This window comes from Montipora capricornis, chromosome 8, assembly GCF_036669925.1.
Source record: "Montipora capricornis isolate CH-2021 chromosome 8, ASM3666992v2, whole genome shotgun sequence".
In the NCBI taxonomy this organism is placed as follows: Eukaryota; Metazoa; Cnidaria; class Anthozoa; order Scleractinia; family Acroporidae; genus Montipora; species Montipora capricornis.
The window spans coordinates 32,687,436-32,704,192 of record NC_090890.1 but is presented as its reverse complement, the minus strand read 5'-3'; the positions used below and the strand labels follow the sequence as shown (position 1 = coordinate 32,704,192).

At 39.3% G+C, this 16,757-nt stretch overlaps 1 protein-coding gene and 1 long non-coding RNA gene across 2 annotated transcripts; one reads left to right on the top strand and one right to left on the bottom strand.

Moving 5' to 3' along the window:
* Positions 1-3,141: 3,141 nt before the first annotated feature.
* LOC138014495 (uncharacterized) lies at positions 3,142-4,710 on the top strand. Its single transcript, XR_011125319.1, has 3 exons — positions 3,142-3,279; positions 4,281-4,361; positions 4,471-4,710. It is a non-coding gene; the product is annotated as an uncharacterized lncRNA (long non-coding RNA).
* A 751-nt stretch (positions 4,711-5,461) lies between these two features.
* LOC138013944 (uncharacterized) lies at positions 5,462-16,504 on the bottom strand. Its single transcript, XM_068860976.1, has 3 exons — positions 14,620-16,504; positions 8,887-9,551; positions 5,462-7,273 (listed from the first exon to the last, which is right to left on the bottom strand). Exons 1-3 carry the CDS (start codon positions 16,371-16,373, stop codon positions 6,831-6,833), a joined length of 2,862 nt encoding a protein of 953 aa, XP_068717077.1. The 5' UTR covers positions 16,374-16,504; the 3' UTR covers positions 5,462-6,830.
* Positions 16,505-16,757: the final 253 nt, after the last annotated feature.

Below are 16,757 nucleotides of genomic sequence, written 5' to 3'. Positions count from 1 at the left end.
ATTTTCTTTTTGGATTTCAATAACACTTGTTAAGATCTACATTTCCTGCATAATCATAAACCGGGGCTAAAATACCTTTTAATTGGTAGGCACCGTCCTTAAGTTGATCAAATTTGGTGCACAGATAACATTTAGTGAATTGTTCTGCACGTTGGATAAACGTGTGATGAGTGAGAATTACCGGGAAGAAGTGAGAATGATTTAATTAAATTAAATTTTGGGAGGTAAACAAGATGCATTATGGGATTTGAGAAAGTAGAGACTGTTAATGCATCTCCATGGAATTTGTAAAAATACTGATATTCTCGAAAAATGTTTTAAAGTATTTAGGAATAATATTTTATAATATTAGCTTATCTGAAGCGCGCATTTGTTGCTTGTGATGCTGGACATTTCGAATTCTTTGGGGAGGAGTAAGTATACTTAACAAGACGCCAATAAGGGCGTATCCGTGGGATGCACAAACAGTAGGTAACACAAATTGTCCTGCAGTTACGGTGAACTACAACTACGGGTAAACTTCGGAAAATGGCGAGAGGTTACCAGAAAGATAAATTTGTAATTTAAGTAGAAGTTATCTGTTTAAAAACAGGAATAGAGGTTATCTCTTATTATTGAAAACCGATCTATGGATATCAGATTTCCAGCATTTTCATTGGCTCGCTGGACACAGGATATCAGTTCATGCACCTACTGTACCTAATATGGTCAAGGAACGCGTCAGCAATAAAGCGAGCTGAAAACATTTTTTCAGCTCTGCCGAAAAAAAAGGCTGACAAAAGGCGTTTTGCACCGGAATAGACAGAGGCAGAAATCGATGCTTTAGTCGACAATACTTCCCCCCGGGAACACCAGATAGTTTTCATAAACAATTATTCTACACGGGCTTGCTGGATATAAAATGATTATAATCAACTCAGCGCTACGCGCCTCGTTAGTTATCTGTTAATTATTAATGCTAATAAATTTGCAAATGAAAACAACGAGGCCCTTTTAGGGGCTATCAGGATACGGGATATTTAGGTAAAACAATTATAGGGATACGGGATATTTGGGGGGAAAATTAACGAGATACGGGATATTTAAAAACCCTAACTGGCATTATACAGAGACAAAGCACAGGAATTAACGGGATTCAGGATATTTAGGCCTGAAATTAATAGGATACGGGATACTTATATCCCCCGCCTCTCCTAATGGGGAAACGGATGTTGACGGGTGTTAACGGGTGATGACTCACAATGGCCAAATGAACACAATCGTTCGATTGATAAATGCTTGGCACAATGGCCAATTGAACACACGGGTTCGATTCAAAAAAATATCTTGATAAATGGCCCATTGAATACACTGGTTTGATTCACAAAATGTTTTGGAACGACTGAACAAACTGGTTCGCAAGAAACGGGTCGATTGGAGTATTCGCTCTATTATAGGGGTGCAGGGATGGCGCAGTGGTGAGAGCACTCGCCTCTCACCAATGTGGCCCGGGTTCGATTCCCGGACTCGGCGTCATATGTGGGTTGAGTTTGTTGGTTCTCTACTCTGCACGGAGAGGTTTTCTCCGGGCACTCCGGTTTCCCCTCTTCTCAAAAACCAACATTTGACTTGATTTACTTTCATTGTTCATTTCAGTTTACAGTGTCCCCAATTAGCGCTCCAGCGCTAGAACGACTAGACACTTAAATAAAGTTTCTTTCCTTATTACTGGTATTCTCTTTTGTCGTTGTCGTTATCTTTCGCTCTCCTTTCGTTTCCGTTCTAGTCATAGGTCCTCCAGGCATCATGTAACCTTATCAGAGCTTCTAAAGATACACCAAAAATTTCAATACCGTGAGAAAAAAAAAGCAGCTCTAAACAAATTAAAAATAAGCAATTAGCTTTAAGTTTACAATGTATATCTCTCCGATGCTTGACTTGAATAACTGTGTAGCCACCAGTGTGGACCACAGACAATAAGATGGGTCAACTGGATTGAAACCAGCAAAAATGCAGAAAGAAAACATCTTCCCAACCGTTTTCCACCTGAACACAAAAAGCGTTGACTCAATTTAAGGTAAGAACTATAGTTGACGTAGCATAGCCGTGAAGCCGCGTCGAGCCACAGAAAGCGCGCGAAAGCCTCGTTTATGTTTAGATGAGTTAACCTGGGTTGAGCCTGCAATCCAATCCATTTGTGGCCACAATATAACCATCAGATTTACTTGTAACGCTTACTCGTTGCAGGTGATCGAACTGTCTTTCCCTTTCAACCAAAAACACGTGGTTCTTTACAACGCAAATATGTGTACCTGTAAGAAAACACATCCACATTAATAAAACAATTAACCGCAAATAACGACTCGAAGATGACCTTGGAATAAGCAAAATAAATCATCTCGAATCAAACTTTAAAGGGCCATTTCAAGGCATGTGGTCTGCTGCAAAAAGTACTCTTTAATTTGACTGATCAGTCACAAGAAATACAAGTGTAAGAGAAAACCATTTGGCCTTTACCACGGAGCTACCGGGATCACCAAAGAAAACCCATTCGGGTAACTTTAAGAAACTGACATGGCTCCGTCCATTAGTAAACCGTGAACAATTAACAGAAACTAGCAACGAGATGACAGTTAACTTGTGATTGTCATCTGATAATTTAAGCCAGAATAGCTACTGTAGGATACAAACGCCGTCACAGCCACAGAGAAAGCAACCGTTTCTCACAAAGAACAAAACACCTCGCAGTCGATAACGACTGCTTCTCAGACACCTTTTGTTATCTGAATTGAACCAGTTATGTGTACAACTGAACGTGTAACGCTCTGTTTTCTTGCAACGAAAGGACCTGTTTGTTCAGACAACTAAGAGGGTAAGGGGTTTTCCGGCGAGATAGCAATCAGCGTGGTTCACTGGTTAGGTCACAAGAATTCCATGGGAATGTTTTGGCTTTGTTCAAATCCTGCCCTGAGGATTTTTTTTTTGGTGATCCTGAAAGCTACACAATGCATGGATTCCTTGAACGCTATTAGCTTAATTAATTCAGTCAAATTAAAGCTAGACTATGCACTTTTGCTGCCGACCACATGCACGCCTTACAATAGCTTAAGTGCAGTAAAAAGCAGTCAAGTAAACGAGTGATTAATTTCGGGTAAATAGGAAAGCAACATTCTATAGACTAGAAGACAAATATGCCACGTGGTACTGAGGGCTTTCACGAGATATATGGGAACATTGAAAACCTACTGCTGTTTGCGTAAAGAACTACTAAGGAAGAATTCAAACTTTAAACGACCTCAGGTAACGCTGTTGCCATTTCGTAAACATTTTAGAGCGACCCCGGACGCTATCCTTTCTCAAAACCCATTGAATGGTATCAAACTATGAATTCACACAATTCGAAGGCTACAGTATTTGATATATTGCACGACTAAGGCACATCAAATTCGTAATCCTACACAATTATTATTTGTTGTAACGGATCTGTCAAGAACGTTCGAGGAAGAAAGGAGAATCCTGACAAGTTGTTATTCAATAGACATAACAAGGCTTTCCTTTAAATCTGGTGGCAAGGATTTCAGACAAACAGATGAAAGGACAAAAACTAAACAATACATTGATTTCTCGTTGTCAAGGACGAATGAAAGAAAGATATAAATTAACACAATAGAGTTTAGAGTCCCATGCAACCTTTCGGAGTCAGCGTGAAGATGTTATTTTCAGTCGTCTTAGATCCACCATCTTGGATGAACTAAATGAACTCTTAAAATATCGAGGAAATTGCAAAATTGATCATACACTGTCTTCCATATTATGCGAACTCTGAAGTTGAAATTCCAATCAGCGGTTTTTCACTAAGGTGACTACAATGATTGAAGATAATAAAAAAAGTCAAATTAAAATTAGTTAATACATGTTTAATACATGGCGCAATCAAAAAGCAGAATAAGCGGAGACAGATTAATTTGCTTTGCCATGAAAACGTTTTCTCATTTCCTAAGAAAAACAGTTGCCATGGAAACGGTAATCGAAAAAAAAAATTGCTTGTCACTAAAACTGTTCCACGATTGGTACATGAAAATTACCCACTTTAAAAAGCCTGTTAAGCATGCTAGCCCATGGGACCGAGTCTAGTAGGCTCGTGAAATTTTTACCACCTTAAAGTGTTTTACATGCTGTTCACGATTGAGCCTAGTTTGAAAGTCACAAATTTCTAATTTACAATAAGAACATGCATTTAAATATTCTCTTTATCAAAAAAAAAAAACTCCTTAACGTAACCCATACCGTGTTGCTGACAGTCTTTCAAGGTATCAAGAGAACCGAGAATACTGATATAGCTACACATCTTTGCTGGCAGCCTTTGTGGGAATAGAAACAAAGTAAGTGACGCGTTCTGGTGTTAAATTAAGTACTTACTATCAACGATTGACTGAGCCGCTGCCAGTTCAAGACACGGCACATAGTTATGGAATATCTTTTGTCTTTCAGGCTCAGGGCCAATGTGTACGATTCACGTTTGGGAAGGACAGAGACATAAATATTATTATTCAGACTTGACGAATGGCCTCATTTGATGTCGGACCTCTTTGTGTGAGCCCGATCTTTCATCGATCATGGGCCTCTATTTGAGAAGGATTCATGAGGAAACTCTTTCAGTACGGCGAATACAGTCGCAGATTAAACGACTTTTTCCAGGGGCACCCAATGACCACTTTGTTGTAAAATGTATTATTATACCCCAGTTAATGAAAATAAATGTTATTAAGGCATTTTCAGGTGTTTTTCAGTGTTGCTGGGAAAACATTATCTGTTCCTTTTTCCCAGCAAGACACACAAGAAATTTCCCAGCCAGCTAGATAAAATTGGTTGATTTCCCAGCCAGCTGATCAAATTTATTTCCCAGCCAGGAATTCCGCGCGCTTTCAAATCCCTCGATCCAAAACGACCGAACAAAAGCGACAAAACCGGCAGAAAACACGTTTTTTTCGCAAGCGCAATCACTCTGACCAGCCGTCGTATGTTTGTGACTACTCTCTGGGAGAGGGAAGGGGTTCTTTTTTTTTTTTTTTTTTTAAGTCGTCCTCAGTCTTCAGAGTTTCTACAGCCAGCTCGGGTTGAAATGTTAGAAAAAGCCAGTAATTCCCAGGCAAAACCTCTATCAATAACAAAATTTCCCAGCCAGCTAATCGAAACACCTGTATTTTGCCAGCCAGCAAGATTCCTCTGGGGAACAGATAATGTGAGGAACAGATTCGTTAGGTGCCCCTGTTTTTCAGCTTGTTCTCAACACAGGGGCACACATGTTATTGATATTTTGTGACAACAAAAATGAAAACACTTTTGACAGACTAATAAACTACTAAATGTTACAATAACATCAACAAAATGATGAAAATAAGAACACCACATTGTTTTTGATCAGGACAAACGAGCATCGTAAACAGCAGAATTTGTATTCATTTATCATGACACAGTGATGTTCTTTTCTGTAAGTCGCACAGTCGTGCCACGCTGTTTTAATATTTTAAAGCCTTCACTTCAAAAGTGCACGTCGTATCGAAATGCGACCAACTATGTCAAGGCATTGGAATTGAAATCTTAATAGCAGGTACCAGTTGTAAAAAGCGACAGAAAAAATTGAAGGTTGGTAATGTATTATTAACACAACGTGGAGAAAATTATGCCATGAATACATCCAACCTGAGATTGGCGTGCCTCAGAGAAACACAGTCTCCCTTTGAGCACCACATGGTGGCCACGTGATTTAAACGTACAGTCACATGACCACCACTCAATGTGTTGCGAGAATATCTGCGAAAAATAGCCTAGCGGCCATATCCACGCCATAGCCGCGAGTTATAGCTGAAAAAAGCAAAAACGATGGTCCAGTTCTGCAAGATTGAGCAGCATAATTGTTTTATTTTCCAACACATTGATGACAAAGCACAATTTTCTACGTTTATTGGAAAACAAACTGGAGAAACTACCATTTTTCTCCGCGACACACAAAATTACGTATATCGCAGGATATCTGTTGAGTACATACGACGAATATTGAGCGCGCTATGACCATATTTGGACATCGACACAATGTGTTGAATAATAAATAGGGTTATACGAAGTATTAATTAAATTTTAACGATCATTTTCCTCAATTCTTTAGTGTACGGGTAGTAAGGGTCTTCTTCTTCTTCTTCTTCTTCTTCTTCTTGTTTTTATTATTATATGTTCATTCCTTTGCGCGGACTGCATTCTTCTTAGACTGCAAGCAACAGAACTGTTTTCCTGAAGAATCCGAAGTGGTTCGTGGTTCAGTACATCTCGCGCAATGTTACAACTCACGGCGCGAATTAAACATTAGGATCTGCTCGAAGTCATAATAAGGCGGCTTGAAAAGGTCTTGAAACTCAAAGCATTCTTGTTAAGTCTTGCACCCACCAAATTGCTTGCATTCAATATAAAATCTAATTCATATCTAAGTGACCCTCTCAGTCTAAAGAGAATAGAGTTCGAACAAATTAGAGAGCAGAAAAAAAAAAGAATACAACAAGAAAAGCTGGACAACTCGAACGTAAGGAAGAAAAGCTACAAAAGGTAAAAAACGAGAAAGCCAAAAACTGCGGTGTGTAGTAAACAAAAGATTTTCGGATGCAAAAAATAACCACGACAAAATCAACAATGAACAATGTTGGGTGCACAACCTCATGTTAATAACTAGTGAAGCTCTTAACAATTTGGTTTTTTTTTTGATGAACTTCAGAAACAATCCATTTTCTTCTGAACATTCAAATTAAATGACTGACGCGAAAAACTCCTTTATTCGTTGCTAATTAGTTTGTTCTTTCATCTTACTGTCTTCTTTTGTTCTTTGTTAGCTTCATTAGCTTGTTTAAGAGCTCAGCATTTCTTTTCTTTTCATTGTTTTTCAAACCAATTAATCGCTCCTCTTCTTTTCGAAGCGATGGAATCAGCTCTGAGGCCCTTCTCAAAATGGTGATCTTGGCTACGCGTTCGCTGTCCTCCAACAAAGGGATACATTTACGAAGACACTGAAATCGGTTCCGCAGATCGTTGCGTCGCTTTCGCTCCAAATCATTGTGCGAAATGCGTGCATTTCCCTCGTCGCTTTCCTGCTCGGACAAGTCGCAATTGTTGTTTCTGCGAGACCGGAGTTTCCTTGGTGGTGGTTCATTGGAGTAATTTTCAGTCTTCTTAGTGGTATCTGATTTACTGGTTACGGTTTTAAATGTTTTGTCTAAAGAGACTCCCACTACGTCTACTTCGTCCTCGTCTGTTAAACAATGAAATGGTAGAAGAGGCCTCAGACAATTAGAAACACTTGTTTTTAAAGTTAAATCCACAAACACCATCGTTTGAACAAAAAGCCCGCACCAGTCAAACAATACTACTTATCAAAAGACTACTTTCTTCTCGCGCAAGTTCTTCTTTAAAATGAAACAGGTACAAACGGCGACTTTAAACCCTGCGACACTGGTGCCTTATATATGGAATTAACCATGCAATAAAAATTCAATGTATTCATGTAAAAAAGCGTTCTCGGATTAAAAATTTTATATTAAAGACGTAAGCTTTAGGGTTCCAGACTAAAGCCTTTAAAAACTAAGATGTAAATGCGCGAGATGGAAGTATATGTAAAAGTGGCTCTAATATTGCAGCTCACGCTTGGCGTAACTGCAACAGATTTTTTATGTCGGCCCGATTTTTTTCACAGCCGCCGCCAAAACTCGGGCCGACAAGTCGCACCGTGTAAACCGGCCTTAACAATAACTCTATTGATTTCAACAATGCCAGAGTAATTGACAAGGGAAACTTCCGAATCCGAAAAACTTTGAAATCTTGGCACACCCCTAAAACTAATGAGGCCGACAATAAATCCAAGCCTTTGCCAAAACAATACTCTATTCTTTTAGATAGCGCATTTTCCCCTTTTATCCTTTTTTCAATTTTTTCACACTTCCATTTTGTATATATTTCCATCTCGCGCATTTACATCTTAGGTTTTAAAGGCTTTAGTCTGGAAGCCGAAAGCTTACGTTTTTATGTATAAAATTTTTAACCGGAGAAAGCTTTTTTACATGAATAAGTCTCCAAAACCTGGTTACTCTTCTATTTTTAAAAATTCAATGGTTAAGCTGAAAAGTTAAATGCACTCCTTAAGGGGAATCCACAGCTGGTTTGGCAATTTTAGATATAGAACGAACAAAGACATGAATTCTTTATGAACATTTTTCTCACTATTATAGCCTGCTTTCTCTCAAAGGGTTTATAATTAAAGCTCGTTTTACAGTCTTTAAAGGCATAACAGCAACAATGCTATCAATTATTGTTAAACCAGAGCTATTAGTTTGATCACTGTAACTTAACTAGAGGTAAGTGATGGAAGTGTTTTACTGTTTGGCAGAAAAGTCTGAGATGAAACAACTAAATCTTCTTGTGGACTAAACAACAACACCCAAATCTTCTTGCGCAAAAAAGAGGAAAAACTAAATCTCACTTTTGAGATTTCTTCTTTGTTCCTTGGGAGAAAAAAAAAAAAGCCAATAAAAACATCCTTTTCCAGATACTCTAGACGGCTATTCTTGAAGTTCCAGAATTTTTACTCAGGATATGCCTCGCATTGCTCGATCGCATTCACGAGACCAAAACAAGAAATGTTTGGGATCACACTTTAAAATGCAATACAAAGTTAAATAGTAAATAGGAGTAGAATTTAAAACACTTCGGTCACGTGACTAAATAAACTGAGCATTCAACAAAACAAACCAAACCATTACAGGATACTTGTGTCTGTGTGTAAACAACATTTTGCTTGATTTCTTAGAGGAAAACGGCAGCAGAAGTCGAAATAGGGAATGCTAATCATTAAAACACTCTTGAAAATACCTGTGTCGGACGATTGCTCATAGAGTGGAAAATCAAAGGAAACGCCGCTCTCTGGTCTTGCTAAGGCTTCGGTTGTTAGCTGATGATCGGAGCAAGGAGTTGTCAAAGTACACGAAAAGAGTTCGTCAGCATCTGCTAAACTGTGGTTGACCGCTTGATCTATTGATGAGGAGGCAGACACCAAACTAAATCGCGCCAAGAAATCCGTCGTGGAATCCGGTCTTTTCACTCGGTCACCGCTCCACATTATATCATTGAGGATGGCGGGAGATTTGGCGCGCAAACCGGTTAATTCCCGCGCGTAGCCTTCAAAGGGAAGGTCATTCACCTCGAGTTCATCATCCTCGATTTCTCTCAACTCCGCCCAAGGGCTTCGGGCCAAGTGCCAACCTATCTCTTTACTTGCTTCATGGCATGCGTTGCACATATCCACCGGAGAGGTAGGTGGTGTTGGGAGGGAAAAAGCCGGCCAAAAGTCATGAATGTTATCCATGTCGAACTTGTCCCTGAACGCAGAGTTGCCGCGCGATAAAGGCGCCGCTAAAGGGTCAAGATGCTGCGAAAAGAGCATGCCCTCTTTGTCGCTCGAACTAAGATGCATAGAAGGCGAGCGAGAGAAAGAGAGCAGTCTACCAGCTAAGATGTACTGAGATTGAATGAAACGACTTCAACAAACGCACGTGTTTTAAATTAAGAAAAAAAAGAAAACACAGGAAAACAATGCGAATTCAATTAACCCTCGTCGGGCCTGCCTACAGTGATAATAACAAAACCATTTAAAGGCTCGTCGAATGACAGTGCATGCACGTTCCAACCTGCACGTACAGGCAGGCGTCGAGTACATGTATCAATATAATAACCCCTCGGACAGGGAAAAAGAAACACTCAGCTGCTGCTAGTGACGAGATCTATCTAAGTTGTACTTTAAGATTCGTTCACTAAAATTGATTTAACTGGTGGAACAGATTTGAAATCAAAACACGAGGATATGGCCTGCACAGAAAAGGTAGACTCTTGTGTTTATAATGAAAAGGATACCAGTTCTTTTGTTAGTTCTTTTGAAACCGTTGGTCGTCGGAAACTAATAAAGATCGGGCACGGAATCGACGCATGTTTGCAGAATTACCCGTCCGCTGCTGATTCCACTGCAAGCATAATTTATAGCCGTAACCTTCGTTTAAATATAAGCAATTAAATGACCAATTTTTCCGATCCGGTGTCTAGTAATGATTAAATAAAGTTTTAATGACTTCCATAACGAAACAAACTTTTCCTTTTTCGGTTTGAATTAGCCAACCCAAGACAAATTTTCTAAAACAAAGTCTTGTTCAGTAGTTCCTTCATTTTGGCAAGGTTTCTCTCCGAGAGAAAAAAGGGGAGAAAAGGCTTAGAACTGCGACCGCTGGCAATCAGCATGTCTAGCACAATAATTCTTCAAAGAGAATATCATAACATTGGACTCAATAAATGGAATGACTAGTCCAAAAATCACACTAATCTGGGACGCAAAAACAAGTTAAAGTTTGAACAATGTAAAATTCCAAATTAAACCAAACATTGAAACTGACGAACTTGAGTAAAATTGCAGATGACTAACCCACGTAATTAACAAAGAGCAAAGAAGGCGGAGTAGAGGTGCGGTTGAGATTTCTGAAGCGAGTAATAATGTTTCTATGAGCTGTTTAATAAACCTAGAGGAGTATACTTGAATGTATGAAGAGCTAGACGAAAAGCTTCTCTTCTCCTTGAAAGTTTGGGAATGATTGTGTCTCAAAATTTTATTTCGCGGCTGCATGGCGATGACGTTTTCTGTAAACCAAGCCAGAGTTTTCTCATATTCCTCAAATCAAGTTTACAAGAACTGGTGCCTTCCGAACTGAATTCGAACACCAGCAATGGTTATTTCAAGGACAAGAGTAACAAGAAAACTAACATGGTTGCATGAAAGAAAAGTTGTCAGAAGTGCCTCATCTACCAACAATACAAAAACAGAACAGGGGCACCCAACGTCAAAATTTTCAGAAAATATCTGTTCGGAAGACGATTTGAGATCTAGAATTTTCGGAAAATTTGTTCTTAAATTTCTTGCTTGCCTGCCTCTCCTAGGATTTTCGAACATCTGAAAAATGGTATAATTGCCCATTTTTAACGGATTTTTACCCTAAAAAGGTCACCTAGAATTTTCGGGAGCCTTTTTTCTGGCTAAAATTTTCGAAATGGTAAGTTTTGATCCCTATAATTTTCGGATCACTAGACTTTCAGCTAGGAAATCCGAACAGATGAAAACTTTTTAGGGGATAAAATTATGCCTATATGTACAGTTTAAATACTAAAATACGTTTAACAATGCTATGTTTGAGTGGTTTTGAACTACGTTCTCGTTGGGTGCCCCTGACAGAAGTTCTGCCGTACAGTTGAATCGTTGTTACATTAAATTCCACCCGAAAACACTTGCGTGATTATGAGACAATTTCATCATGCTAGAATAAAGTTGACTGACAATGTACATGTATCGACCGATTAGTTTCGCAGTTACATGTAACTATTATATCCTGCCTAATTAGCTGAAAGATTTAACATGTACATAACGCCCATAGTACCATCAAACTATACCAATCAACCAGATAAACAATTTAAGGTATAAACAAATTAATTTATAGTCACTGCATTCTCAGTGCATCGCTGCATGAAGCAAATAAAACTCTACGACAGGCTTTCGGTTCCCCGAAGAAAATCTCGCGGTTTGCCGGTTTAACGGTGAAACCTATCTCTCTGGTCTCGAAAACAACATTTCTCCCAATTAACCTGTCAACTGATATTGGCTTTCCTAACTCAAAAGAATCATTGCACGTGTTCTAAATCAGTTCAGAATCCAGGTGGTAACTATTCTCTTGCCAAAGTAAAACTTCCAAATTTAGCACTGAGACAGACCGTAAAGAATTGGAAAAAAAAGACTCTAAAACTACAAGCCCATGTTTGGCTTCAATTCAAATCAAATCAACTAAGAACAACACCTTACTACTTTTAATACTGCTGCAAACTGAGCGAATAACATTGCCAAACGAACCTTTTAACTACAGTGTGTTCAACAGTTCATTTATGGCAGCAGGCCGTTTTGTTCAAAGAGTTGCCAAACACGCCTACCTAGAAAAGGTATAAAAAAATAAAAATATCCATATGTGTCTAAGAAGAACATTAAAAAAGATTCTCGTATCTCGTTCAGGGAAAAAGCGTACTTTTTTCTGGCAAATTTTATTCGGAGTACTAGTAATCGATAATCGTAAACGTAAAATCGAAACTGCTAAAAACACGTTTACAAACATTATCAATTCTGAAACTACCCAAAGCCCTCAAACCTTTAGCCGAACCTTGAACAGCTCAGTTCAAAATACCGAAACTTAACTGAGGAATTTCCATAAAGTCTTAAGCAACCTTTAGTGCCACCAGGTTACCAACATCCAATGTTAGAGACAAAGAATTTGATGAAAGGGGGCAAAATTTCAATGTAGTCATGACGCTGGTTAAGAATCAGAGCTAATCAGGCTTCTTCTTTCGGTTAGCCTTGAGAGGGTTTACTCAGTGCATTTCGTTCCTTTACTCATGATCTCCAGTTTATTTTACCTTCTTCGAGGCGGAATATTTTGATATCGGGTCAACATGTAAACGCTTTCCGAGCTTCATATCATCATTGAATTGTGTACTAAAAGTAATGTTATTATTTTCTCGGTTGTAGTCCGACTATACAACAATTTTATTTGAAAAGGACACTTCTCATCAAATTGCTCGGTTAAACGAATGGCATTAGAACCACCACCACACAAAGGGTGTACAAATTCTCACAACAGAAAAGAGACCTGTTCGGCTTGGTACGTTTCCTTCCTGCTCTCATTAAATTTCCAACTTCCCTTTGCAGGTGTTATATCTTTAATTATAAGTTGCAGAAAATCAAAAAGGCAGTTTCATCAGTCGTGTAACTACAAAAACCGCATCGATTTGAATCATGTTTATACTGTTACTATTTTGGAATTGTTCAATTCAAAATAGTGAATTAAGCACGTAGCAGTGCAGCGCTCGCTTATACCATTACGACTTGGATTTTCTGACGAAAACGGTTCCATGTAAACACTTCCAAACCGCATCGAGTTTGACGCGAAGTTTCGAAGTCATGAAACCGTGTCCATGTGAAACTGCGTTCGTGTAAACGGTGCCTAAAAATCTTGCATATGCACAAACATTTCAGGGAGTGTGAAAATTTGAAAAGTATGAAAATTTCTTGAAGCCATCGAAGAGCAACAAAAGGTATCCACAAAATTGAAAAGAAACTATTGTAGTTAAAAATCTGAATGAATGCATGAATTGAGTCAGATTGTACGTAAAGATTACTCTCAGTTCATTAAATAAGAAACAAATAAACAAGGCAGTCATATTTCCTTTTTTCACGTATTTAAAGCGATTAATATGTTCTTAAGATGAATTTTTGCAGATTAGCAGTGGAGATATCCAAGTTTGCCATGACGTCACTTCTTTATTTGCAAATGTACCTGTGTTGAAAACTCGAGAAAACCATAATGTTCTGCTCGCTGACAAAGCTTCCGCCTACAATTGTTTCAATAAAACGTACCATCGTAATCGTAACTAACATAGACTTGATCCGTCTTCTTAGAGCGGCAACCAAGGGCCAACTTTTCACTTTCGATAGCCAGTTATATATTACGAACAGATTCACGGAGTTGCTACTCAGTGGAATTCCCACTACTTGTCAATGTCTTTCTAAGAAGCATTGGAAGAAACCCTCGAGCGTGATCGAACGATGCCTGTACACTACAAGAGATACTTGGACGTGACACACTAACCATCATGCCGGATCACGAGAACGTCAACTGATAGTTTTCCGAAGACCATACACCATCTTCATCCATCGGTTAATTAAGTTCACCATGGAGTTAGAAGGTGAAAGGCATTCTCTCCTTTTTGGATCACCGAGTTAAAAGATCTACACATGTCTAGCCAACATGGTACAGAAAAACCCACACATTCCGGCCTCTTGGTACATTACGAGAGTCGAGTTGACGACCGTTACTTACTTACAAACGTTGCAAACTTTGCCATCCTGCACACAATTTTCTTAAAATTTTAAAACTTTCAAACCGCTTCAAATCACGCACTTAAACGTCAGTGCCCTTAAAATTGACCTTCTCACTAATTTCATCACGCTCTTTCCATTTTTGGCATCTATTTTGTACCACGACTTTTTTTTATGATTGACAAAGTCACGTGACACGGTCAAGCAAAGGGCCTATTCTATTTGTGACGACAACTGAGGGAGAGACCTATGCTCTGTCCTGGATAAAGTATTATCATTATTTTTTCCAAAGTCTGGCCTAACTTTGACAAGATTCCTCTCGATTAATACAAGAGCATCGAAACTTAAATTAAACACTGATTCGACTGCAGTTGCGAGAATTCAAATGTTTTGAGAATGATATGTGATTAATTTAAAGGAATATACTTTACGCTGAAACAAGCAAAGGCACATGTTTCATCTCATATTTTTCAGCAATTTTATTACTCAGTACAAAGTCCTTATTCAAATTAACCATGCTCAGAAAATATGCTGAAAAAGGCTTCATTAAATATTACAAGGTATTTTCGTACAGTACAGTTTCTTTTTCAAAATCGGTTGTCATTTTGGCGGTAATGTTTGCATTCGTAGAAAACCAAGCAAGCCATTACTGTAAGCATTTCTCTGCAGTAATTTTCTGTAATTTACCTAACAACTCTATATTCCGTAACCTTTCGCTATCCTTTAAGTTCTCTAACTCAACCGATTCTGTCTCAAGCATACTGATGAAATCGATCGCCTTTTGAAGAATAGTAATTTTTGAAGATTTTTCTTTGTCGCACAAGTCGGGCACCACCTTCCTGAGATTCTGAAAGCGTGTTTTCATGTTAACTCGCCGTTGCTTTTCCATGTCATTATGGAAACTCTTTGAATTGTCACAGCAAGACGATAACATTGGTTTCGACTTGGTTCTAACTTTCATTCTCTCCCTCCGCGTTAACGTAGATAGGAGCATCGAATTGTTTACACTGTTGCTTCCTAGATTCTCTGTTTGCCCAGTTTTCGTTTCACCAGTGTCTGATTCTGTTAATATTTGTTTCGATTTGGCCGTCAGATAGCTCTCCGACGGGTTCGGAATTCTCGGATTCTGAGGCCCACCAGATGTGTCGTCGACAAAACCTGTAGATGTTGTCTGAAAAGAAGGCCTGACACCCTCGTAACGACCCTCTTTATCTAAAACTGGTTTTTGTGACGGAGTTTCATGAATATAGCCGCTGTGATTTGTCCAGCCGTCGACAAAAATTGACGGAAGGGGTGGTTCAAATTTCATTGACCAATTTGTATCAAATTTTTGATACTGCAGAGAAGCTGGCGCAGGGTTTAACTGAATGAGGGTGTTGAACACTGTTTGACAACTTATTTTCGGCACGAGGGCTTTTGCTTTGCAATTGTCTTCCCGCGAGCCAAAACGAAGTGCCCCAGCGCAAAACCTGTTTCTTAAAAGGTCTTGTGATTCTAGGTTCTTCCCTGGTGCAATGTTCTCTACTGACACAACTTGTTCTTTAAGAAGGCACCGGGGCTCAATATCCAAGGAACAATTTCCCTCTTCTCCAGCATCACGATCTTGTTTTCTGGAAGACGTCCATCCACTCGCCCCGCTTTGTGGCAAGGGATCGGATGTCCGTTCCAGTTGCATAGAGGAAACGTCATGTTTCTGTTTGTTTCCTCCAGGAAATGAAAAGACGCTGAGGTTGGCGAAGGAATCTAAACTGTGCCGACCGCGCGGGGAAACCGTGAGGCGCTTGTCATCATGTTCGCCTGGCGGAAGTTCTCTCGACTTGTCATGGGGAAACATGTCGTCAGAATTCGCTGGGAATGTGAATATTGTCGAATCTTCATCTAGAGTACTGTAGAGACAATCGACCGGAATGGGTGTTAATACACAAGGAAGGTAAACTTCTAACTCATCCCTTTCAGAATTGCTCCTTCTAGGACTAGAAAAGTCGCTGTTTTCAAATTGCCGAACTTGGGTAGAATTAGCCGACTCCACGACGAGGCACGCCGACAAAACGTCTTTTTTAACTGTATCAACCGGGCAAGTTTCCAATATGTCGCTGAAATCGGGAACAACCTGAGCATCGTCAACCGAGCGGGAGAGGAGATTCCCGCCAAAAAAGCTGCCATCCATTTCAGAGAGAACAAAAGTCCCGCCAAAATTGCTCCCACATGTCCACGGTTCGTAAAAATTTCCGGTATTCGGTTCGAGCGAATCACGACTAACCCACAAATTTGACAATGTGTCTTGAAGAGTCCCGCCGCTGGAGGTGTTCTGCTTGAAAGTACAGTTGTTAGGAAAGTTTTGACATGTTAAGCTCTGTTCTTGAAGAACATGACTTTCGTTTGAAGTTGCTTCTGAGGAGCTCATGTTTAGGTACACAACAATGATTTAAATTCCCGCCCTCGTTGGTAGCTAAGGAGTAAAGCACATCGCGAAAGAATGGTCATATGATGAAACTGGGCTTTGGTTAAATAATCGCGCGAGCAAATTTGCATTTGTAAGAACCACTTCAACTGCCACACGAAAACAAAAACAATCGTACTACCGCCCACGTAATTGAAGAAGCTGAAATGGCTTCCAACGTGGTACGAACACTTAGTTCTATCAGTTTACAAATTGGTTAAACGCTGAACACGTTTTAACAAAACTTTGACTAATTAGCCATTGGCGGGTAATATTTACCAACAAAAACTGTAACGTTTTTGCAAAATTTCCCAAGGGATGACGAGCAAGAAAGCTAAACAACAAAAA